This window comes from Dermacentor albipictus, chromosome 4 (genome assembly GCF_038994185.2).
Source record: "Dermacentor albipictus isolate Rhodes 1998 colony chromosome 4, USDA_Dalb.pri_finalv2, whole genome shotgun sequence".
NCBI classification, from domain to species: Eukaryota; Metazoa; Arthropoda; class Arachnida; order Ixodida; family Ixodidae; genus Dermacentor; species Dermacentor albipictus.
In genome coordinates this window covers 173,044,692-173,071,239 of record NC_091824.1, presented here as the reverse complement: position 1 = coordinate 173,071,239, position 26,548 = coordinate 173,044,692, and the positions used below count along the sequence as shown (strand labels likewise).

The 26,548-nt window shown below is 48.0% G+C and overlaps 1 protein-coding gene across 5 annotated transcripts in view; it reads left to right on the top strand.

Annotated features, from left to right (window-relative positions):
• The window catches only part of bru3 (bruno 3), a 1,518,741-nt gene that overhangs the window by 7,933 nt on the left and 1,484,260 nt on the right, over positions 1–26,548 (top strand). Inside the window, exons 5-6 of one of the 5 annotated variants that reach the window (XM_070537809.1) lie at positions 1,388–1,554; positions 23,146–23,362. The exons of 2 other annotated variants lie outside the window; for them this stretch is intronic. In XM_070537809.1, the coding sequence (XP_070393910.1) occupies positions 1,388–1,538 (151 nt within the window). In that variant the 3' untranslated portion in view covers positions 1,539–1,554; positions 23,146–23,362. Of the gene's footprint in view, positions 1–1,387; positions 1,644–23,145; positions 23,363–26,548 lie in introns of those variants that run through there. 2 more of the 5 variants (XM_070537808.1, XM_070537811.1) reach the window with 2 other exon arrangements.

The following is a 26,548-nucleotide window of genomic DNA, read 5'->3' as shown; positions in this document are numbered from 1 at the left end:
CATCTGTATTTCGATTAAGAAGAGAACCAAGAGGATAACGTCCTAATGTATGCGCTCCATATTGGTACATTGAACTTGTGGCGGTCGAGGGGGAGAGGGAGGTGGATTGGGGACGATTAAAGCGAGGCTCAAGGTGGTGGTGGTGATAAACTTTATTGAAAGGGGGAAGGGTAAAGAGGGACGTGGCTGAGCGTTAGGGCTCAAGTAAGGCCCTGGGCCTGCTTGGCCTTTTCCGCCCAGTCCACCAGTTCCAATTGTCGGTCGACGTCCCCGGAACTGAGCCAGGCTGTCCAGTCAGTCTCGCTGCTGACGGGGGGATGAGAGAACGGGAGCGAGGTGCATTCCCACATTATGTGTGTGAGTGTTCCTGTTTCTGAACAGAGCCTACATTTGTCGCTTTCCCTGCCCCCTGTGATTTTGTTTATGTATTTTGGGTGTGGGTATGTATTTGTCTGAAGACGCCGAAACGCGACCGCTTGCGTTTTGTCGAGTTGCTTGGCTGGTGGTGGGAGCGCGCGACGCCTCAAGCGATACCGATGGGCTATTTCATAATAAGTCTCGCAGGGTTCCTCGTGTGTCTCCTCCTCATTCACGCCGTCCGCATCCGCGGACGAGGCTCGGCGCGCGAGATCTCGAGCCAAACTGTGAGCCGACGCGTTGCCGGGCACAGCCGCGTGAGCGGGGGTCCACACGAGGGTTTTCAAGCCGCTTAGGGGACGTCGTGTGAGGACATGGTACGCCTGTTTGCAAATTCTACCACGGACGAAATTGCCGATGGCCTGCTTGCTGTCGCTGATGACGGTATTTGCGTCCGCATGCATGGCCATGGCAATCGCGGTTTCCTCCGCTTCCACCACTCGGCCAGCCGTGATTGTTGTATGTTCCAGCAGTCCTCCGTTGTGATCAGCTACCACCGCAGTCATGAGGTCGCCGCGAGGGTGTCTGGCTGCGTCTGTGTAGACCACTCCATCTTGCGAGCCATAGCGTCGCCAAATGGCTTCACTACGGCTCAAGTGGGAGCAGTCATCCCCTCGTCAAACTGTGGTGTGGATGTCGCTGCAGGTAAATGGACGGGGTCGAGGGCAACAACTTTCTCCTCAACTCGGTTATGTTCACCTCTGCGAAAAACTCATGATTACTCTGACTTGAGCTGAACTGGACTTCTAAAAACAAATCGCCTGCTTCAGCTATGTTTCGTGCACATTGTAATAAATTTGGCTGATAACAGGTCTATGAGCTTTGACCGTAGTAAATTTTTGTATAGAACAGGTACATATTTAAAAGACAGATTACCAGGTTTAACTAGGAGCCCCCATTTAAGTCGGGGATGCAATCACAATCACGTGTGGATAGCTGCGAGCGTTATGTTTCTATTTCCTTTCTTTAGGTACGAAAACGCCACATCTGCAGCAGCTCAAGCGAGGCTGCTATTGATGCCCTCAATACGGAAGAATTCTACGTTCCTGACAGGCGCTCACAGTCGCCGGAATCAGTCCTACCTTTGGGACGATCAGTTGCCGGAAGAATATTTGGTTTAGGACAGCATTTTCAGAGGTATTCTATTTGACCTTTTGAATCGCGCGGTAATATTGGGGCTTATTTCTTGCCTCCGACAGAGCCGGAGGGGGGGGGGGGCGGTGGTGCTGTTTGGTGCGGTTGTCCTTTGAGTGCTAAATGATACGTTAGATGAACATGCCGCTTCATGGAATATGCTCGAACTCCTCAACCACAAATAAACTTGTATGATACTTGGTACGCCAAGCAATCTTTACGGTCTTTTTCTATTGTTGCTCGATGTGTTGGCGTGCAACAACAACAACAACAAAAAATGTCCGACGACTACGATATTCCCTAATACGAAATTTGAGTGCAGCTTTATACGCGTTTTCATTTCGCGATAAATTGAGGCAAATAACTTGAGACCGGAATCACCGCACCAACTGACATTGGGCCAGTGCCGTCAGCGCGTTCGCAGAGGGAGGGGCAGTATGGCAACTCTGGCATGAGGAGCGGCATCGGAGCCAGCCGTGGAAGACGACGACAACAAAGGCGCGAGCAGTGGCGCGGGCGCGTTCGCGCAGTTACGCCGAGGGGTGCCAGCGAACGAGCTGCAGTACTAGTAGTATAAAACTTTTATTAAAAAGAAAAAAATCACATTCAGGTCCAGTGGGCGGGTCCCTCAGACCAGGGCCCCACTGGCGATCGCGGCACGCCGGGCTTGGTCGAGAAGGGCCAATTGGTCCTCCCGCACCGTGCTGGCTAGTCACACCTCCCACTGCCTACTATGGAGTTTTGCCCCATAAGGGGTCATTGGATTTCTTGTGGCCGACTCTGGCACGACCATGTGATATGGTCAAGAGATGGCCGCCCTCCGCACCAAGGGCAAGTGTTGGGATACCGGGGGTGTATGTGGTGTAGTAGGAGTAGGTGTGGGTATGTACGGGTTTGTAGTCGGCGCTAGTCCCGCATTTGCGCTGAGTCCAAGGATGTGTCTGGAAAGCTATACCGTTGCCTTCCTCGTCTCTGTGCCTCCAAGATATCTTCTGCTGTGATCGGAGATTCTACGAGAGTGCGTTCCGTCGCTCAGATGCTATATTCTCGAGCGAGGCGGTCCACCCTCTCGTTACCACTCACTCCGGCGTGCGCCGGACACCACGTAATAGCGTGGTGTTCCGTGAGATTTCTTCCTAGGATTTTGATGGTGAGTTTGGGCAGGGTGCCTGCCATGAAAAGGCGATATGCCGACTGCGAGTCGGTTAGTATTAACGCAGAACGTGCTCTATTTTCAGCGTCATGTATAGCCAGAGCCACCGCAGTAGCCTCTGCTGTGGCCACCGACCCTGTTCCGACTGTTGCGGAAATAGTAGTTTGTGTGTTTGTGGCTACCACAGTGAAAGTTTTGCTATCCTGTTTGCACGCGTCCGTGTAATAAACTTCTGGATTTCTACCGAACCTGCGTTCGAGTGTCCTGGCCCGTGCAAAGCGCCGTTGTCTGTGGTATTTCTCGCTCATGTTTTTAGGGATTGGGGACACAGAGATCTGAGCTCGTATGTTCGGTGGGAGGAGTTCTGTTTGGTCGTTACAATGTGCTGGTCTGAGTGGGTACCCTAATCGACGGAGAAGTGTTCGACCTTGCTCCGTGGAATTGAGCCTTTCTCGTTGTGCAATCAGTGTTGCAGCCACGAGCTCTTCAAATGTGTTGCTAATACCCATTGCATTAAAAAGGGTCGTGCTATTGCAAATCGGTAGACCAAGCGCCGCTTTATAAGCTGTGCGTATAAGGGCGTTCATTTTAGTTTCCTCTGAGTTTGATACTTCTTGGAAAGGAAGGCCAAAGGTTACACGGTTTATGATAAATGCCTGTACGAGCCTTATCGTCTCTTCCTCCTTGAAGCCTTTTCTGTTTCTTGCTACTCTGTTTATCATCCTAGACACGCTGTTAACCATTTTCCGGAGATTTGCGATCGTGTGCCCTACTGCTCCATTTTCCTGTATCCATAGTCCGAGTATCCGAGCTTTATATACCTCCTGTATTGTTTGACCTCCCAGAGCTAGCTTTATCGGAAGTCTATCGTCCTTTCGTGTATAAGGCGCTCTTACTCGGATTAGTTCGGACTTCTCCGGGGCGCAATTCATGCCAGCTTTGGTTACATGAACCTCAACAATGCTAATTGCTTTATGGAGGGTTTCCTGACGTTCCCCTAAAGATCCCTTTGCGGTCCACAGAGTTACGTCATCCGCGTAAATCGCATGTCCTAAGTTTGGGATCCGCTGTAGTTTCACCGCTAGTCCTTTCATCCCTATATTGAAGAGTAGCAGTGAAAGAATTGAACCTTGCGGCGTTCCTCCTTTGGGGGTCTGTAGAACATCTGAGCGGGTGGATCCTAGCCCTATCGTGGCTGTGCGGTTGTCTATAAAGGATTTTATGTATTCATAAGTGCGCTGTCCGCAGTGCATGTTCGATAGTTCCGTTAAAATGCTTTCGTGCGAGATGCTATCGAAAGCTTTTTTGCTATCTAATGCCACTATGAATCTGTCTGCATTTCCTCTCTCTGTATTTAATACTTCTTCTTTCAGTAGGAGAAACACGTCCTGTGTTTCTTAAACACGGAATGAACAGACTTCACGCCATGGTGTGCCGTAGAACGAAGAGATTTGGACCAAGTTGAACTGGCCACATAAAACCCTTTAAGCCGCATGAGAAAAGTGTATAACAGCTGTGTCTTACCACTACTCACGTACGGGGCAGAAACCTGGAGGCTTACAAAAAGGGTTCTACTTAAATTGAGGACGACGCCATGAGCTATGGAAAGAAGAATGATGGGTGTAAAGTTAAGGGATAAGAAAATAGCAGATTGGGTGAGGGAACAAACGCGAGTTAATGACATCTTAGTTGAAATCAAGAAAAAGAAAAAGGCATGGGCAGGACATGTAATGAGGAGGGAAGATAACCGATGGTCATTAAGGGCTACGGAATGGATTCCAAGGGAAGGGAAGCGTAGCAGGGGGTGGCAGAAAGTTAGGTGGGTGGATGAGATTAAGAAGTTTGCAGGGACACCATGGCCACAATTAGTGCATGACTGGGGTAGTTGGAGAAGTATGGGAGAGGCCTTTGCCCTGCAGTGGGCGTAATCAGGCTGATGATGGTGATGACGCTGCATGATACTTCGCGCTGCGAATTCAAGTGCGCGTTCTTTAACGTGCACTTAACTCTAAGTACACGGGTGCTTTCGCATTTCGCCCTATCTAAATGCGGCCGCCGTGACCGGGATTCGATCCCGGACCTCGTGCTTAGTAGTCCAATACCATAGCCACTAAGCAGCCACGGCAGGTCATTTTATGATGTCCTGTCTAGTTGAAGAAGTTTTAGGAGGAAAATGGATTAACAATAAATGGAAACATTATGTACACGTGTGATTATTTTCTTCATAAACATTTAGCATCCTGAATAATACAGTTCTGGAACCCATTATTATTTTCTCTCTCTCTCTCTTTTTTTTGCTTTGACCATACTAGGTTTTAAATTTTAATGTTGCCAGAAGGTCTGTCTGCCAGCGCTTCGACGTCGAATTTAGTAATCACTTCACCAGTGCTCCCGACACCACTCTGAGCTGCTACTTCGGCAGCTTTCCTTGTCCACTTCCTTTCCGCTTTGAGCCTGTCTGAGCTTCTTGCACCTATCAAACGTTAGGGGCTCACAGATGGCGACAGAATGCTTTTGCATATCAGTGATGTCACGGCCAAAGGTGGCCGCTTTCTTTTTTCTGCGGCTTGGTTGAGAGGGGCGAGGGAGAGAGGGAAGAACGCGGTGTCAGAGTTTGTGGCGCGCGCGCTGCGTGGAGCGCCGCATCCAGTGCGTCGGCGCGGAGCAAAACAACGTCTTGCACAGCGAAGTGCGCTTTAGAACGCGAGCGCATGCTGGCTCGTGAACGCCAAGGGGAACAACGGCGGCGAGGAGCACCGAGTAGCGTGGTGAACATTTCGTCCAGAAATGCCATGTGGAGCAGGGCCGATATACGCAGCAATGGACGGCATGGAACGTGAGTCTACGCTTGCTCGTCAACGCGAAGCGGGCCGCATAGATGCGAAGCAATGAGACAGCAGTGAAATCGTACCGTGTCGTCTTTACATCTAACGTAGGCGTGAAATGAAACTCGAGCAGAAGAGTGTGCGCTCGAGGCATCACTGAAGGTGCAGTGCGCGCCGTCTGCCAGTCAGCATCATTGACAGGCGTGCAGTAAGTATAGTCTTGGTCAAAAAACTTGAACCCGCTGCGAACGGCCGGGGAGCAGCTGCGCACCGCTATCGCGGCGCTGCCACCGTCGGCGCGCGCCGCTGATCGCTTGCGTCGAGGATAAACAGGGCGAGTGAAGCATATGTCTCTTACTCTCAAGCGTCGTTTGATAACAGCGCTCGTGAAAAACTAGTGCGGCAAGCGCGGCGTGATCGTGGCGGTGGCGAAACGGAAGCCACACGACCGGCTAGCATGCCGTTTGCAGCGTATGCTGGATGAGCGGGCGGGGGTCTCTGGCGACCGCTGTCGAACGCGATAGGCTCAAATTTCACCATTCCGAGTATCGCAATCATTAGTTATTGTTTGCAGGGACTAAATTAAAGGAACTGCGCTATGAATACTCCTGCTCATGCTCGAACACGGGCACTTCGCGAGGATCGTAGCTAAGATCTGACTTCAGCAGCTTAATGATATATTAAATAACGTGCCACAATGGCATCTCGTATTTGTAATTATGAATGCCACAATTAGCAAATTAATCAAGAAAGCATAACCCTCAGGGTGGCATCTGCGTCTCTCGACGAAATAACAGGGGGGGGGGGGGGGGGGGCGCTGTGGTTGCCCCGAACAACTCGAGCTTGCCCATGTGCTTGACTGCTACTAGTCAGGGTCTCTGGTTGAAAGGACGCTACGTATCACCCTTTTTTGTAAACTGCCTGTGAAGTTCTCTCTCGTAGAGATGAACAATACCTCAGTAAACTATATCTAAAATACTTCTTCCAGTGAACCCGTGACAGCGACAGCATCGCCGGTGTGACGCCTTCACTATGCGAGAATCCTATAATCTCGTGGCACTGGTCTGCTTTACGCGATTCAAACGCGTGATGCCCAATGCAGACGGGATGAACTTACACTGGCCTCATGTGTGCATGAAAGTGAGCCCTAACGACGAAACAGTATGCACGAAGATGTAAAAAAAAGGCTAGGTAGTGGGCACTTTGCAAAATGCCAAGGCAATGGGTCTAACTCAATCGGCTACCCAGGCAGGGCAAACGACTTCTAGTCCCGAAACGTTTTCATAATCTCACTGTGGGTCTAATTAAAGAACTTCAACGTTAAACGCACTCGTTTGGTCGGTCCTCAATGGAGAAGTGCGGTCAACGTATTTGAAATATTACAAGGGTGACCACAGGCCCTTTCCGAAGAGAGCCTTTGTAGTCGAAATTACTGCTTCTGTTTTTTTTTTCTAAACGAACGATGATTAGATTGCCCGCACATTACAATAACACCTGGAACAACGCCAGACAGCACTGAGAGATGTTAGTTTATTTTTTATGTATTGTTTTCATCGAACTAAGAAACACACTCATAAGGTTTATCTAAAAGCATAATGCGAAGGTTCTCGCCTTTGAAAGTGTAGGATAAATTCTAATAGGTAATTTCGATTACTAGGAAAATTTTTATACTATAATGCGCTGCATGGAAGCCTGGCAGTTTCGCCCAGGCCACCGCATTTACTCGCACGAAGCGCCGTACCACGGCGGCCGCAAGACGACCTCGCAGGTGGCACACCCAACGCTGCACTTGTTTTTCACGAGCCCTGTTATCAAAGGATGCTTGCGAATAAGAGAAACGCTTCCCTCGCCCTCTTTATCCTCGGCGCAAGCGAGCAGCGGCGCGCGCCGGCGGCGGCAGCGCCGCGACAGCGGAGCGCAGCCGCTCCCCGGCCGGCCGTTCACAGCGGGTTCAAGTTTTTTGACCAAGACTGTACATCTGGTTTGACCGCACCGTGTGATTACTTTCGCCCTATACACCGCGCAGGCGTGCATGTGTGAGCTGAATTTTCACTACACTAATAAAAATCTGGCAACCGAAGTCCAATGGCTCCTGAATAAGTATATCGACACTCGTAATTACTTTTTCCCGGTGACCGTTTCCTACCTCTTAACCACTCTTCAGAAGTTATCGCTTGGCCCAAGACGCGCGTACTCGTCCGTTCCCACTTGGCAGGACAGAAGTCCTTAATTAAATACGGCGGCGTGAAAAGGAAAATTTCGAGCGTCATTAGGCCGCTCTCATAACCGCATTGTTTTGGATGACTTTAATGACCAGATTAGGAAAATTCTTTGAGCAGCTATCTTGCACACACTTTTGTGAGTGAGTCAGTAAGTGAAAACTCTATTGAGCTCTCGTAATTGCGTTGTTCTACGACTGGCGCGGATTATTCAGGGGTGTCTCGCTCCTTGCACCTTTCCCGGAGATGTTCACCCGCTGCTTCGTCCGTCCCCTCTCGCAATGGTCGGCTGCCCTCAGTCCAGGGCTCCGCTGGCCTCTGCTGTCCGTCGTGCACGCCGCACTTATAGACCTCGCTGGTCTTCGCAGCGGTCGCTGGACATCAGTTCCTCCCATTGCTCCGCACTTGGGTGTGATTTGATTGGGACTACTTCAGTTTGTTGACATGCCCATGTTATGTGGTATAATGTGAGGTTCTTTATTGCGCCATGCACATTTGTCCTGATATAGTGCGGGGTGCACTTTACTTAACTTGCTAAGTAAAATGTACCCCACAGTTATGCAAACTTTTTTCTCTAGATTGCAATACTGAATTAACTGTTGAACTTTTGTACAATAATTTGCGCCAGTGATTGTTGCTACACTTGCCGTTGCCTGGCTAAATGAAGCGCTTGAAGACAGTTATCTGTTAACAATTGACCCGAAGTACTGAAGCAATACCAATGCCAGATTACCTAAACATTTTCAACAATCTCTGGGCGCGCCTAGACTTCCGACACAAAATAAAACTGGAAAGGTAGTTCCACTCCACGAATAAGGTAATGCGATTTGCCAATTACCGTCTTATGTTTTATTGCGATAGCAATCGCGTGGATACTCCAAGCTAATTTTCGCCGTCGTCGTCGGCGCAGGGCTCTGCCTATATTTAGGCATATGTATGCTATGCTTGACATAAAAACTGTTTACAGCGCAAACACATGCAACCACAAAGTATAAGGGACAGGACATAAGCGCTGTAAACAGTTTCAGCGCTTGTGTCCTGTCCCTTATACTTTGTGGTTGCATGTGTGTGCGCTGTAAACAGTTTTCATGTCAAGTATGCACCAACTCGCCCAGAAAGAAGTTTTAATGTATGCTATGCATTTATCCATGCCGTATATGCAGCTTATATTGCTACACTATTCAATCATTAAAGTTCCTCATACCACGTATTACATCCTTGATTAAATTATTCCTCAGAATTCTGAAAATGGCAGCCGAGAGACAAATGACATGAAATACAGCATTGACAGCCCATGCCTTTTATCTTAAATCTTCTCAGACGATTAAATACTATAAGTCCAAAACAATATCGGTGTACAACCTGAAAGTGATGTAATTTTATTCGCGTGGCTTTTTACGGGCAACGCAGTAATGCCTGTGCGATGTCATCCCAGGCCCTTTTAAGGGTTCCATAAATTTTCGTATTTCCATAATCCACGTATTTCGTAATCCACGTAATCCACGTATCCACGAAATTTCCATAATCCACGTATTTCGAGTCCACGTTAGTCGGACGCGCGTACAATTCGAACACCGTACTACGAGAAGTTCAACATTGACATCGTGGTCAGTGCATGCTTCGACCTTCGGGGGAAACTGCCACTTTCTAATTAAGCACCAGTTCTTGGAAACTGTGTTAGTACGTAATATTTAGTCACCTTGTCAGTTTTATAGAGGTGAATTCATTTTTGGCGGAAAGCAAGTTATGCGAAATCCATTTCATAATAGTCACGAGCTATTTACATCAGATTCTTGGTCAATGATCTCTTTCTGACTGCGTTTTCCTACACAATTAAAAAAAACCCTTGGAATGGTTTGCTATAAGCATTTGCTTTATAAACTAGTACAATTAAATCTAGACGCTCTTAGCATGATTGAGTGTTTTCTTGTTAGTAAATTTTCTCGCTGCTAACGGCCATAGTTAGCAAGTCAAATTTTTTTGCTGCTAACGGCCATAGTTAGCAAGTCAATTTTTTTTTTGCTGCTAACGGCCATAGCTAGTAAGCCAAAATGTCTTGCTGCTAAAGGCCACAGTTAGTAAGTCAAGATTTCTTGCTGCTAACGGCTACAGTTATTAAGTAAAAATTTCTTCCTATTAACGGCCATAGTAAGAGACAATTTCTTCATGCTAACGGCCACGGTTCTTCTTTCTGAGATGTGCATGCACTCCTGCATTACAGAAAGTTCCGTCTCAAGAGATCTTTTGTTCTTGAACTAAATTGATGAACGTTCATCTGCGATGTCTTCTAACATCAACTACTTTTCCACGACTGCTATTCTTCAAGCGTTATCTCTGCTGCTTTATACAGGAACTACATTCCCCGTACTCATCCCATAGCAGTGGACACAGTAACAGAGTGGGGATGCGTTCGTGCAATAGAAATGCCTCTTTGCCTATGTTAGTTCAACTCAGGATTTGAACTATCTTCTGCTGATACAAGAGTTTGTGCGCAAACACGACAAAAGGACCGGACTGGAGCGAGTACACAAAAACGGGAGACGGAGCGCAAAATATAAACTATTTATTTTTCAATACCTAGAGAAGGCATATGTGGCGTTATCCCATACGTAAAGATGCACGTAAACGGAGGTAAAGGCAAGAAGAATGCCCATGGATGGCAGTACAACACTTGCAACAGGATTTGTTGGATGTGTGAACAATGTGGTTTACAGGATACTTTTCCCATGTGGTGCTGACTGCACGGGCCAAACGGGGAACTGTATAAATGAGAGGCTGCGCGAACATCGTCACAACTGTGGCCTGCTGCAAGCTGCGAGACGTCTCGCTGCGCACTCCGCTAGGTGCAAGTGCAAGCCAAGTTTTGACGGAACGGCGATAGGGCGTAAGTCCAGCCTGCCAAAGCAAAAGAGACGTAATCGAATTTATGTTATTGAGGTTGCCCTTCGTGGCACGTGTGTTAGCGCACTTTCCATAGTTCTCGGCAAAAAAAAAAGAAGAGATTAGTTTAATCAGTGAAATCGATGGCGGTTGAGTAGGCCTGGGTATGCGGTCTTTGGGCATGCGATTAGGCCACGTATACGTGCATTCTCTATACTGAAAAAGTTTGCGCGGAAACATGAGGACAGCCGAGAAAAGACAAGGATGAGCGCTACTAGAAATTTATACTTATAGCGCTCGTTCTTGTCTTCTCTCGGCTGTCTTCGTGTCTCCGCGCAAACTTTTTCAATACGATTGTCAACCAACTAGCCCAAGTATCAGCTCTCCTAAGCATAATCTCTAGCTCAAGAAAAATAAGCACTTGACTGGCTGTGCCAGGTGTCCTGTGTTTGTGTAATCGCTCCAGTCTGATCCTTTCGTTGTTGTTGCGTAAAAGCTCGAGAATGTTTAATCAACTAGCCTACTGCCGAAGTGTTATCACTGATGTCTTTAGCAATGATAATCACAAGTGACGTGATGTTTTAGCTGACAATGTATGATCAGTAGCTCCTATGTACGACTTACCTTCATTTACTTAATTGCGCTTACTGCTGTTGATTCAGTTGTCTTCTAATAAAAATCCCCACCGTTCTCAAATGAACACTAGGGATCGAATAAATAAATAAATAAACGATGCGCATACGCGTGTGTCACCAGGTGGAAAGATAGCGCTGTTCTCTCTCTCTCTCTCTCTCTCTCTCTCTCTCTCTCTATATATATATATATATATATATATATATATATATATATATATATACAGTAAAAGCTCGTTAATTCGAACCGGAAGGGGAAGCCGCTTCAGTTCGAATTAACTAAAGTTCGAACTAACGAAAGTAAAGGAGAGCAACAGTACACAGCGATTTGGAAGCAGTAGGGCATGTCAGAAATTTGGCGCGTCAGAAAGTGATGGCGTGTGCCGCGGGCACACGACATCTTCAAGTCGAAACTCTGGGTCCGATTGTGCCACACCACGGATGTCCACCAAAACGAACTTTAGCTGAGGCTTAACACCATCACAATGAATCGCAACGGCCGATACCTCCTACGCTGAAAACAGAGGTGCACAACCGATGAAGACTGCCGAGACAACGACGCTGAACATGTGAAGGTGGCGAAGGCCCCGATTCGTTGGTTCTTGATTGCAAGCGCAGCTGCGATGTACTTGATTCGCTGTGTTTTGGTGCTTGCGGTGCCATCATCGCACAACAAGAGCAGCTGCACAAGATTTGCAAAGCCTCCGAGATTCGCAACGGGCAAGAAGTCTCGGAGGTTACGGAGAACGGAGAGGCGGCAGCCGCCGCTGCCTTCTGGCTGACCCGCGCCGGTTAGATTTTTTTCCGATTTTGCCTTCTCTTGCCGTTCTCTCCGTTCCGGAGGCAATGCAGCCTTGTGCGTAGGCAGTAGGCGCATTTGTCTGGCCTTGTGCCAGGTGAGCGTAGTTCGAATTATCCGTGAGGGAACCTTCTCGCGTTCGAATTAACGGACTTTTTTATACATAGCCTTCTGTGGAGCTTGGCCGGACCAAATCGTATAGTTCGAATTATACATAAATTCGAATTATTGAAGTTCGAATTAACGAGCTTTCACTGTATATATATATATGTTATAAGGAACCGCATAATCCAGCCGAGCTCGAGATACGACGAAGAAGAACAAGCTGTGCGGCTGATGATGATAATTACAGATGAGGAATTTGTACAAGTGATAATGATGTGTACTGATGAAGAAGAGTCAGTCACGGGTTGCGCTCACACTAATTGCCGCCCGCGGTGGAAGCGGCCGCCTGGTCGTGCGGCACTATGTTGAAACGTGGCGAGTGTACTGGTTTAGGTGCGATACATGCAAAATTTCTGTACCACGGCAACGATGATCGGGAGAAATTCCAAAGGGCGAGACGCGGTAATAACCGGAGATGTCTGTTCAATAACTGTGTAGGGCCCAATAACACGATTGGCGAATTTTTCGCATAAGCCGAGAACGCGCACAAGAGTCCATAGAAGTTCGTCACCAGGCGAAACAGTGACAATGCGGCGAGTTGAGTTATAGCGATGCTTCCGCACATCCTAAGCGATGTCGGTGTTAATGCGGCTCGATGACGGCAGTCTTCGAGGCGAGACAAAAATTCTTCTGAGAAGGGCGTTGCTGATGGCACGGGAGCCGTAAGGAACGAGACGTCCAGGACGAAACTAGGGGAGTGGACATAGCCAAGTAAAAATGGGGAAAAGCTCGTGGTGTGTTGTACAGCCGTATTGTAAGCATATGTCACAAACGGCACGATTGCATCCCAGTTGGTGTGTTCGGGACTGATGTACATTGCAATCATATCCGACAGAGCACGATGAAAACGCTCTGTCAAGCCATTGGTCTGCGGGTGGTAATTCGAACTGGTCTTGTGAATGGTATTTGAGGCGCGCAGAACTTCGGTAAGAAGAGACGAGAGGAAGGCTTCGCCGTCGTCGCTGAAGAGAGAGCGCGGAGCTCCACGACGTAAGAGTATGTTGCATAGAAAGAAATCGGCGACTTCAGCGGCACTCCCATATTGTATACAGGCTGTCTCGGCGTAACGTGGCAGATGGTCTATGGCCGTAATAATACAGCGATTGCCATTGGAGGACTTGGGAAGAGGACCGTGCAAGTCTATTCCAACGACCTCGAAAGGCGAAGCGGGACAAGGAAGATGTTGCAAAAGATCGGAAGGAGGAGTCTAGGTCGTTTGCAGCGTTGACGAAGAGCCCATGATGCGACGTACCTGGCTACGGCAGAAGAGAGGCCAGGCCAAGAGCACCGACTTCGTATTCTGTCATGTCTTGTGGTATCCGAGGTGACCTGCCGTCGGATCATCGTGAAAGGCTCGCAGAGAACGTGGTATGATAGATACTCATTTGTTGCCATCGACGTGACAAATATAGCGACGCAAAGCGCCATCGTGAAGCTTGAATTGTTTAAGTTGTCAATGGAGTCGGGCGTTCGGAGGTGAAGCAGAGCCTTGCATGCGGTCGAGAACAGTTGGGTAGTATGGGTCGGCACGTTGGTGGGAAACAAGGACAGATTAGCGATTACGTTTCAGCCAGTCGAGCGTTGAGACGGACAGCTAGGGGTGATGAAGTGGGCTCAGGCTGTACATCAGTATGATTAGGCGATATGCTGAGTCATTATTGCCTCGCAAAGGGCAACGAGACAGAGCATCTGCGTTTTAGTGACTGTTGCCAGACCCGTAGGCAACATCGAAATCATACTCCTGTAAACGGACCACCCAGCGACCAAGGAGACGCGATAGGTTCTTCAGCGACCATAGCCAGCACAATGCGTTATGGTCGGTGACGACTGTAAAGTGACGGCCATGGAGGTATGGCCGAATCTTTTGCCCTGCCCAAACAACAGCATGGCACTCTTGCTCGGTGATGGCGTAATTTTTCTCCACAACAGTCAGTGTCTGACTGGCGTAAGCAACGACTTGTTCACGCAAGGGGGTGTCACGTTGCAGGAGAACAGCGCCGATATCATGACTGCTGGCGTCAGTATGAATGATAGTAGCTGCACTTTGGTCAAAGTGGCACCGTACCGGGTCGGCCGTCAGGGCATGCTTGAGCGTCAAAAAGGCACTTTCACAATCGGCGGACCAAACGAAGGGCGTATTATTTGAGAGGAGTTGATGGAGCGGAGACGCAAGCGCAGCGAAGTTGCGTAGGAAGCGCCGGAAGTACGAAGCCCGTCCGAGAAAACTGGACATATCTTTTGCACGCAGAGGACGAGGAAACTCAAAGACGGCGGAATGTTTCTCAGGACCCGGTGGAATGCCATATTTGCTCACTAAGTGGCCCAGAACTTTTATAGTCTTTCCTGCGAAAGTACACTTTCTTATGTTGATCTGGAGGTCAGCGTTTGCGAGTCGGGTTAGCACTTGTTCAAGATGCTGCAGGTGTTTTGGGAGCGTGGTTGAAAACACTACGATGTCGCCGAGTTAGCAAAGACAGGTCTTCCATTTTAAACAGCGCAGGACATTATCTATCATGCGTTCGAAGGTTACAGGCGCATTGCAGAGCCCAAATGATGTCACAATAAACTCGTATAGCCCATCTGGAGTGGCAAAAGCGGTTGTCTCCTTGTCGGACTCTGACACCGGTATTTGCCAGTAGCCGGATCTAAGATCAAGACTAGAAAAATAATCGGCGCCCTGTAAAGAATCTAGTGCGTCGTCAATCCGTGGCAAAGGGTAAGCATCCTTGTGCGTGATTTTGTTCAGGGCACGGTAATCGACACAGAAACGCACTGAACCGTCTTTCTTCTGCACTTAATTGAACAACTGGAAAGGACCACCGGCTCGAGGAAGATCGTATTATATTTCGTCGAAGCATGCCCGATACATTTTCCTCGTTGATTTCGCGCTCCTTATGAAACACGCGATATGGCCGCCGGTGAACAATGCGGGAGCTGTCAGTGCGTATGCGATGAGTCGTATCAGCCGTCATACCGAGGGCTGGCGAATTGATGTCGAACAAAGAACGGTGTTTTTCTGATAGTGCGAGCAGATCGCGACTCTGGGCAGGGCGCAGGTTAGGGCTTATGGTTGCCGACATTGGTGTGGACGAGGCAGTGAGGGGCGACGACGTTGCCTCTGCTAGCATTGTCGAAAGGGCAACAACTGTATTCGGCTGTGTATCAACAGCGCAAGCGACACTTCATCCACGGGGCAGCAGTCGATGTTCGGTAGTTTTGATTAACGCGGTGAGGAATGCAGAACCACGAGAGAAGCGAACAAGGCCAGGAGAAATAAGAATTCCCCTAGATAACGTACGACCGTAGGGAAGAATGAGAACGTCGCCATCCCGAATGTCACTGGAATTTAGACTTATAGTTTCTTCTCTTGATGGCCAAAGAACATAATAGGAAGAGGTGACGAGGCGCATGCGTTCTTCATAATCAGGAAGAGAGTAACCGGTGGCATTCAGATGTACGAGTCGCTCACGACAAGAGATAGCAGCGGACGCCAAAGATAAATAATCTCATCCTAAAATAACTTCGTGGGAACACTCGGGAAGCTCAGCAAAAATAATGTGATGACGCATTCCGTCAATGAATACTCGAACTGTACATTGCGCGATGGGACGAAGAACGGCGTTGGTTCGTGCGCGAAGAGATGGGCCGCAATAAGCCGTCATCACTTTCCGGAGGCGGGAAAAAACGTCTGCGCGAATAATCGAAATGGCGGCACCTGTGTCCATGAGAGCTTCGACGGGCACACCTACCGCAACCGCTGACAACAAGTTCGACGGTCGCTCTGGAGGAATTGTAGGCTGTCTGGTGTATGCAGTTTCCCTTCCTAAAACTGCGTCGAAGAATTTTTTGAGTGAGCGTCGGGGACATGAGAAGCAGGTCGGTGAGCTGATACGGAACGACGACGTGGAGAAGGCGATCTGCGGCGAGATTCTATAGAGAATTAAGAGACGTGTTTGTAGGGTACGGAGGAGAGGGGAATCGGTGAAATGAAGAGTGGTAGGAGGTTCTCTGGTAGTCCGTTGCTGGACAGACGCCTGTTCGCTCTTCGCATGTATAACCACGTTGCTCATACTGTTGACGCCGTCGACAGAACCGGGACATATGCCCACGGTAGCCACAGTAATAGCAAATGGGTCGAGCAGGAAGCGGACCGGAGCGGTAACGCTGTACACGCATTGGTGGCGACAATGAAGCCACAGGGACATAGTGATCTGTTTGTAGAGGGGCCGCAGTGACCGGAGGGAGCACCGCGACGTCATCATATGTTGGCACCTGTCAAGCGCAGGGGCCATCGGAGCACGTTAGACGCGACATAGAGGCGATCTCTTGCTTGATTATCTCGCGTAAGCCGCTCGGAAAAGGGGCGACGCCAGGTTCTGGCACGCAGTGAGGTTCCTCCCTAACCATATCATATATGATCGTGCGCAATTCTACTGCTGAAGCCAAAAGAACGGTTGTGTTATCCGTGTATAGCCGTAAAGATTGAAGTTCCTCTAGGCATTGACAAGTGGCTATTACGTCTTGCATGGTGGCAGGATTTTGTGTTGCGAGTGCGCTAAATGCGATGGCGTTTATGCCTTTCATAATATCTGTATGCGGTCGGTCTGGGGCATGGTGGCGTTGACACGTTTCCACAAAGCTAGCACATCCTCAATGTAGGATGTGTACGATTCCGTGGGGAACTGGACGCGCTCACCAAGCCTCTTCTTCGTGACTTCAGTGCGGACGGCGGAAGCGCCGAAGTACTGACGAAGTTGCTGCATGAACACTTCCCAGTCGGGGAGATCAGGCTGATGGTTCGAAAACCAGGTTTCCCCAACATCGGTGTGTCAGCCATATTTAATTAGTATCACCAAGCTGACCTGGTCGTGTTATTGTTATTTGTGGTGACATACGCTTCAGCATCATCATCGCTTCAGCATTAATCTACAGAAAACTAAAGTAATGTTTAGCAGTCTCGGAAGAGAACAGAAATTTACAATAGGCAGCGAGGCACTGGAAGTCGTAAGGGAATACATCTACTTAGGGCAGGTAGTCACTGCGGATCCGGATCATGAGACGGAAATAATCAGAAGAATAAGAATGGGCTGGGGTGCGTTTGGCCGGCATTCTCAGATCATGAACAGCAGGTTGCCATTATCTCTCAAGAGAAAAGTATATAATAGCTGTGTCTTACCAGTACTCACCTACAGGGCAGAAACGTGGAGCCTTACGAAAAGGGTTCTACTCAAATTGAGCACGACGCAACGAGCTATGGAAAGAAGAATGATAGGTGTAACGTTAAGGGATAAGAAAAGAGCAGATTGGGTGAGGGAACAAACGCGAGTTAATGACATCTTAGTTGAAATGAAGAAAAAGAAATGGGCATGGGCAGGACACGTAATGAGGAGGGAAGATAACCGATGGTCATTAAGAGTTACGGAATGGATTCCAAGGGAAGGGAATGTAGCAGAGGGCGGCAGAAAGTTAGGTGAGTGGATGAGATTAAGAACTTTGCAGGGACAACATGGCCACAATTAGTACATGACCGGGGTTGTTGGAGAAGTATGGGAGAGGCCTTTGCCCTGCAGTGGGCGTAACCAAGCTGGTGATGATGATGATGATGATGATGATGATGAATCAAATATGCAGCTTCTAGTTAGGAAATAGACATACGAGTGTTGACGCACTTCCTTTTCTTTTTCTGTTTTCTTTTTGCTCGTGTATGTCCTCAAGAATGTCGAGACTAACACTGCTTACTTCGTTACCTCAGTAAAGGTTCTTGTGTGCGTGCAAAGGTTGGCAGCATTTCGTTGCCCATCTTGTCATCCGCAACCTCCTTCCAACTGTAGGTAAATTCCTTTCGCCTCCCCGAAATGCAGAGGAGCGTGACACCCCACGACGGCCGCCCTGCGGCTAATTCCCACATTATTAAAGCATTCCTCTCTACAAACAGGAGATTGTAAATAAAGAAAAGAGCAGTGCTCGAGTATTTTATTGCCATGCTCAAAACGGGCTCTCTTCGTTGGTTTACATACATTCGTCCTTGCGAGCTTGACACGACCTGTCTCTGTCGATTTGCCTTATAGAGATAGCTCGGGGTGCAGCTGGGTAGGGCAAAAAACAAGAAGCACGTCGAGGGACGAACCATAGCGTACAGCGTCAGGGACGCTATCGCTGGCGTCAGTTGACACAAAATGATATTCGCGAAGCTTCGAAATATCTACATCTTGATGATCTAAAATTAGCTCGATTTGACGTCACGAAGGCGCCGGCCAAAACGAAGCAGTTTCACATATGAGCAACACCGCACATTCTGTTGTGATTGTCTGCAGAGTCTATTCTATACATCGCAATCCACTGCACACATTTAAAAAAAAAGCACGTTCATGATCTTGCTCGCGCTCTCTGCTGTCAAAACCCAGGTCCATGAACGGCAGGCCAATATGGGCCCTGATGAAAATTTTCTCTCTGAGCTGCTTACGGTGTCTCGAGCAGCGTTACCAAAGTCAAGCCCTGGAGTGATGGCTGGCTACATTTCTTGTAGGACCCTATTAAATCAATGAGCCGGGAGTTTTTCTTTTTTTTTTCCTCTGTGCTACCGTCAATATTGTGTCGCGCTGTGTTTTTGCTTCAGGCGCTGTTGTTAAAGAGACAGTGGCGCCCATCAAGGTGAATTACTGGGATTAGTCTAATGCTGGTTCTTTGTTTTTAGGGCCGCAGGCGGTCCTTTGAGTATAGCTCTATGTCGGCCGCATATGCTTGGGAACGGATCTGTTCCTGAGATAACAAAAATAACGGAGAATACGGGTGCAGTGCTCGCTGCTTTAGCGTTCATGCGGGCAAAAGCTTGTATTACTTGACTCAATACAGTCGTTTCAAAGTAGGCCTGCACTGAGTACAAGAACAGTTTACCCTAGACGATGTGTACTTAGCAGCCGCCATGTGAAAAGAAGCACGCGAGGCATTATGCCGTCTTTGCCTTTAGTGTGGTCTTTCAAATTTTACTCTTGTGTGAAAGAGATTATATTAACCAGACTGGAAGTTGCGTCATTGATGGAGCTCCACAACACTCTAGATCAATGACCGATTAGAAATAATGCCACGTAGCATTTACCGGCGCACAACAGAGCCTGCGTATCTGAGCCATTTGTTCTTAATAACAGGTTGTGGGCGACAGTGGTTGTGGGCGACAGTTCTCGTACGAGCATTATTGGAGTTAAGCTCTGTTCTATATGAATACCACTTTTTTGAAATATTTAGAAACTTAGTTGATCAGATAACTGTAACAGTGCTTTTGCTTGCGTGTTTTTCTATACATATGTATGTGTTTGATACGTTTCCTGCGCATTCTGCTTCGAGTACAAGTTACTTGTGATCAGGAAATGAATTTAGTTGAGAATCTGCGTTAATTAGTTCCTTCTTCAATATTGTATTGTCCTTCTTTTTTGTGGTAAGCTGTATTCTGCTATAACAGAAGAGTTTGCACTGTTTCACAGAATGCTGCGTTGCAACAGTTCGCTCACGGCGTCGTCTCTTTTCTTGGACCCGGCGCTGCACGGTGGGTGTGTGCAGGCACACCGGGTCGTTTGAAGAGCATATCTAATCAAATCGAAACACTAAACAAGAACGCTCTCAATTACATAAAAAAGTCAAAATAAGTTTCATTGCTGTTGTCTAAATTAAAGAAAGAAATCCGCCATATAATGCTGCCTGAAAATCAGACAATTCATAGGTTGAATTTACGTTTACGAGCCTCACAGTGATTGCAATAAGAAAGAAAAAGAAAGAAACGTATGCGTGGCTATCGCAAACACCAGGAACTAGCGGAGGTGGGGGAAAGCCAGTAAAGTAGTGCCAAACTGCACACTTAGACTACCTTTTGCTGGCCTTCCCCAAGCTCCGCTGGTGTCTGGTGTTTGCGATAGCAGAGCCATGCATATTTTTTTTTGCACTGCAAGAAAGAGGACCGCCGAAGCGAGCGCGCGGGTTTTTATCCGCGAGCAATGACGTCACAGCACCTGAGTCCCTGCCGCGCCGCTACTTTTCCCGTGCTGAGCTCCACCCGCCCTGGCCGCGTCGCTATGCCGTGCGATGCTATATTTATACACTGCTTTCGCCTCTCTCAGCTCTCTCTCCGCCAGCTCGGCGAAGCTGAGAACGTCAAGACAAACCCAGCGAGTTTCTGAAAGCTCCACTGTAAAAGAAAAAAAAAGCACCAGCTGATGAATGAAAGAACAAAAGAAAACATGAAGTGTTCACAGTCCGCCTGAGATAACAGAGGTGCAAATGTGGTGTCTCGACTCATTTCCGCATTGGGGCAAAGGAATACCTCCCAGCGCTTCGTCGCCATAATAATTCCTGCAATGAATTCCCTCCTAAGCAGTAGCTCTCCACGGCGACACGACCATCTGCAATGACTAAGGTGTTACGTTACCGGAAACACAGGAACGAAAATAAAGACAACGCAGAAAACAAGTAAACAAGCGGAAGTTTTCTACTTATCCTTGAAGCTGTTAATAGCATCCCAAACGGGTTTCCGTACGGCCGATAGATAAACCGTAGGGCTGGCTCTTGTTTCACAAGAAAAGGTCATCATGAAAGCCGTTTAGCACAGAGCGAGTGACTCAAAGAAAGGGATACTGCCGTGTAGGTGTATGCCACGTGGTTGATCTCTGACGTTGGATATGGAATATTGCATCAGTGTGTTTGCGCCATAATTGTGACTGCGTTCTCGAATCTTGTAGAATCCCAGTCGGGAAAGCGTTCTCGCTTGGTGTGGGTGCAACGCCAGAGCTAACATAGACGGGCCCCGCCGTGTATCGGGGCGCGCCCTTGTGCCGACGCAATCAGAGCGGCCCGCGCGGCGGGGACTGGGAGGGGAGGGGGGGGGGGGGGCATCACGCGAGCGATAATTAGGTCCCCGTCTCCCAGCAGTCGATACGTGCCGACTCATTATCCCGAGGAGACGAATTCGCGGCCGACATCCGACCACAGCCGCAACCATGAGGTCTGCACGTTCATTTTGTGACGCCACCAATTGTATTTTTACCTCCCTTTGGGCTTAGTTAGGCTGAATCAGCGCCCTATTGCGGCGAGGGAAAATACAGGAACACGATTCCGTCGAACGTCCAATCAGCGAAAGCGTGTAGGGCGTGCGACTATCTTTTGAAAGAAAAAACTTCCTTTGTGGTAGTGATGCTCAGGCGCCAGGCGACTATCGTACTTTCTATCATACTTACAATATCAGGGGACTGGCTCTGGTGAAGGCTATATAGGATGACTTAACGGCTCAGTATTACCTTTGGAGAAAACGCAGTGCAGGGAGAATGAGACCTGAATGGAGGAAGGGGACGACGATGTAGGAAAGACATGGATAAAGTGTTTAGCGAGAATGAAAGGATGACTACTGACTAACTTTTGACATGAAGAACAGATGCGCATACTGTGACATATGAGAGGTAACATAACTCGCATGAAAAAGCTTGCCTATATTATATTTGCTTCATCTTTACAACTTATTTATGAGTGAAATGAAACTACTGTTCAATTTTATAGGAAGTTATGAAGACGTAAAAGGGGCACGTCTGAATATGTTCTCAGCAGTGGTCTCAGCTGCGCTCATCCTTACACCAAACCCGTAACAGCCACTGTTCTCTGCAAACACTATTGTGTTCTTGCATCTATGTTTGAGGACTTATTGTTTGTTTTACCATGACAGATTCAACCTGCCGCATGTGCATGTAGCAATCCCCATGCAAATTCGCAGACTTGATTATGAGAATTCGGTTCCCGCTATCTGTGTTCTATATACACCGCCACAGGTTATTTGTGAAATTAGTTGGTTTATGAAATGAGTTTATTTGCACCATGTACAACAAAAATTGATAGCGAGACTTTGCAGTTACGCAGCCTAACGAGCCCGTGGTCCCTAAATAAATACGTTTTGGCATCAGCGTGATGCATTGCGCCCGTTTATCACAAAATCAGCTTACACATGCAGCAAAATATAGCAGAAACAAGCAAAAGCATTAGGCAAAGTATAACATTTATCTTGCGCAGGACATTGTTAATGCGTAATAGGCGAGATAAGGTATACATTTCACGTTCCAGGCGATACTTGCAAGTAAAAATATCAGCGTCGTTAATATGATATTTCTTAAGAATGCTCGGCCTAGCTCTGTATTTTACGCATTCTTTTGTCATAAAATTGAATACGCGAAGAACTTACTTTTACTATCCTCTGACAGTTACAGTTACAAGATTGGCGTGAGCCTAGCTCATAAGTTGCTTCTTCCTATCGAAGATTCGACAGTTAGATTAAACATTATTAGTGTTTGCGATAATAAATTAATTTGTCTCCGTGAGGCTCTACGCCTATCATGTGACATTTTCTTGTCATTTTTATCAATAACACTTGTGCTTATCATGAGCGCCTCTAATCTGCTCAGGTAAGAATACACATTACACGCCCTCAGTGTGGAGGCCTATGTTTCTGTTGCCTGTCCCTATTCCTTCGAATTGCCATTGGTTTTCTTGCTCACCGCTTCACGGCGTAGTAAACTCTGTTATTTAGCTTCTTACCGCCAGACAAACTATTATAGCAGAAGTCGCAATATGTACCGTAGTGTTTTGTTCTGCCAGCAGCGCAACGCTGCTGAGCGTATTCAAATATGGCGTTGTCTGTTTGCGTTAAAACTTGCATCTTTCGCCAACAACTTGCGGTCATGTTTCAGAATAGAGAAAAAAATATAATATTCTGCATCTCATGATTACAGCTGCTACTGGACGGAGACAGGACTGTTGATTTTTTATGCGAATATTTTCCTGTCTGCATCATCTGTTCCCGGCACCTCGAACGAAAAGCTCATATCTTCGTTTCAAAAGGTGCCCTCTAGTGCATAGGTCAAATGCTTTGAAGATTTCGCTCAATTCATTCCAGCCCAGCTCACCTGCACCAGCGTCCACGAGGAAGAGGAGTGGGCTTCTCAAACAGCCTCCCAGTCACGTTTCCCTGAGAAGCAACTTCAGAAGCAGACAGTCTAAGAGCGCCGGCGGCGTATAAGGACGCCTCGACCGAGCGTCTCGAGACATAATACAGACAACGTTCTACAAAAACAGCGACAAAAATCCTACGCTCGAGTGAATCGAAGACAGCCATCCCATCCACGGTGAGCCAAAGAGGTCCTTGCTGGAGATGCCTCTCGAAAAAAGTACGCGGCCCGCACCCCTAGGAGAGGTCAGCTTTCTAACCTCGCGCCGTTGAACCCGGTTCGATGAGCTCAGCACGTACGATGAAAAGTGGTAAAAGGAAGCAGCTTGGATGGTGCACCACTGAGAAAATTCGATGAAGCTTGGTCAATCACCTCTTTTGCCAGCGCTGCTTGCCAGACGGGAAAGATAAAGAAGCGCAAGGTGGTCGAGAGTCCTTCGTCTTGAAGTATTGGCTCACTGCCACCCTTCTGAGTAGCGCTTAGTTGCAAGGGCGTGCATAAGATCGCGCAAGAAATTTGCTAGCGACAAATAATAACGTTATTTACTGCAAATACCGTTTCACTATTTCGCTAATTTAGGGCCAGGTGCTAAATAATTTTTTTTTTATGTGATAGAAGTTCGCACCCAGTCGGTACATGCGTAGTAACTTCTTATGGTAGCTAGTGAGACGATAACGAAACTGTACCAGAGGCCCTGCCCAGTCACGAAATAAACTGACACAATGAAATATCCATTACTCTCTCCCGTGGGAACATTCATAGCGACGTAACTTTAAAAAAATTCACTGCTATTCCACTTTGCAAAGGTGGATGACCAGCGAAGCTGTTTATGTGGGTCCCTTGATGGCGAACTGTCCATTGCTGTGCGTCAAACCCCTTGTGCCCACAAATGAAAGGCGCGGCGCGACTAGTCGCTCCTCCACGATGTTGAGCCTCAGAATATGATGAAGCACCGAATAGCATCCATACCCATGTATTGTTGGAAAACGCGGCACTCCTTTTACTAATGAATACCGGCACGTAAAACAGACGCGCACCTCACTGCACTCCGAGGGCACACACTGCTTCACCGTAGCCAAGACGATTGTGCGTTGGTCGACGTTCCGCAGTGCAGTGACGGCTGTGAGTTGATTAGAAAACCACAAGCGGACACACGCAACACAGGTCACACAAAATTGGTTCCCCACAAACTCCCTCTGAAACCTGGCCGTTGCTTCGGTGAAACGGTACAAGTTTGAGGAATCGGGGCCACATGGACGGTTCGCATTCATTTCCGCCTCGCGGTCCTGGCACGCACGCTTACGTGACCGCCACAAAGGAGAACGGAAGGAGAGGATAGCAGATACGCAAGCGCTTGGAACGCCGGCAGAGAGAGGGCGGTGCGAACGTAGACATGGCCGACGTAGGTCAGATTGTGGTATCTGTTCATACCAGCTTAATATCTGAAGCGGGTTGTATTTCGGCGTAAGGTACTTAACTTACTTTTGCAACAGAAGAACTTCAGTTTGGCCTAGTTGGTTTTTACTGCATATCTTACTGACGGCAAATAAAGACGGGGACAGCGGAAGAGAACACAAAAACGACACAGGCGGTATTTTCGCAAGTTGTCGTAGTGCTTAAAGCCTGCTTCACCTCCGCCACGGGTCGGCATGCTATTGCACTATCTTCGGAATCATCCCACATATGGGGAGAAATTCTCGATCTACACGGCTTGACAGACGCACGTATTTTTTTCTAGAACCTAGCCATACATAGCTTCGCTGTAAAAGATCTTTTCTGTGATGCCATGCACTTGGGTACCAAGGAATAAAAAAAAAGGAGAACAAAAGGGGAGGGGAACGTTTTGGCAAATACTTAGTTATAAAACCAGCTGACAGCCGGCGAATAATTCTGTTATTATGCAAAATACAACGCAAACAGCGAGGCACCTTTTCCCCGTGTACGGGGTCTTGCAGCTTTCAACGACAACCTGGAGTTGCTGCATGCGGGAGGTCCGACGTCTACAGAGTTAAGCTCAAGCCTCCTATCAGCGCAATGCTTACTTTGTTTCTTCAAACCACATACAACCTATGAACACGAAATAGGGCAAAAAAATTACGATCGGCTTACTTCAGCTCTAGGAAACACGGAATTTCAGAACGGATTTCAGAACGGGAGTGAGCGCCTTACGCTGCTACCAAGCGCTGCTATACGGAAACGGTCCTGGTCTGAGATAATGCCAGGGGCGCAGCTTTAAGAATAGCTTGCTGCTGCAGGAGTTGCTCAAGGATACTATACTTATCCGAAAGCTGCTTTAAGCCAGCAGGGCAGCTGGCGTATATATTCGAGGCCCCTGTGGGTTAACAGTTACGATGTCAGGACTTGGGATCGGCACCGATTTTCCGAGACGTAAAATCGTTGCTGCAGATACAGTGGCACCGCAGTACAAGCGGGTAGCTGCAGTGTAGATATTTCACTCGGCCCTGGCACGTTGATGCCGCTAAGCTTATCTAGCCTCATTTCGACTGTCAAATGTCCTTCTGTATCCTTCCATGAGTATCTATAGCTACACGACGGTGCACTCGATCGCCCGATGCCGGCACCACACATTCATCATTAAAGCGTGACTTGATGGTTGTCCGCATGCTATTTGTTGGCATCTCCGCATACAGTCATCGCGATTGCTAAAATACACTGTCCGTGCTCACCGCTTCAATGTCTGGCTCACAAGACGTACATTAAAAAGAAAGGCGTCAGTTTCTTCTTTCGCTTTTATGTTTGACTCTGTGCTCTCTAGGCTGATGCACGCTCATAAAGTCGCTATCGGCGTGATGGGTGTACGAAACGGGGGTGTCCGAAGCGGGTAGAGTTTAATGTTAGCACCCGTTGGCATGCACTTTTATTTTTGTTCACTTAGGTTGAACATATTCCCAACCGTGACTTTCGCTCTGATGGCGCTCATTGTCGCAAGTAGCAACGGATGCGATCAGTCTGCATCGAGCAGGATTTCCTTTTCTCTGTCGATCGATCTGTTCATCCCCGTTATGTTGATAAGTACACTTTATGTACTTATGGGCGACTTCAATGCCAGGGCAGGAGAGAAGCAGGGTGCAGACAAGCCTGTGGGGAAACATGGCATAGGCTCTAGGAATAGCAGGGGACAGTTATTAGTAGAGTTTGCAGAACAGACGAATATGCGGATAATGAATACCTTCTTCCGCAAGCGGGATAGCCGAATGTGGACTTGGAGGAGCCCGAATGGCGAGACTAGAAATGAAATTGATTTTATACTCTGCGCTAACCCTGGCATCATACAAGATGTGGACGTGCTCGGCAAGGTGCGCTGCAGTGACCATAGGATGGTAAAAACTC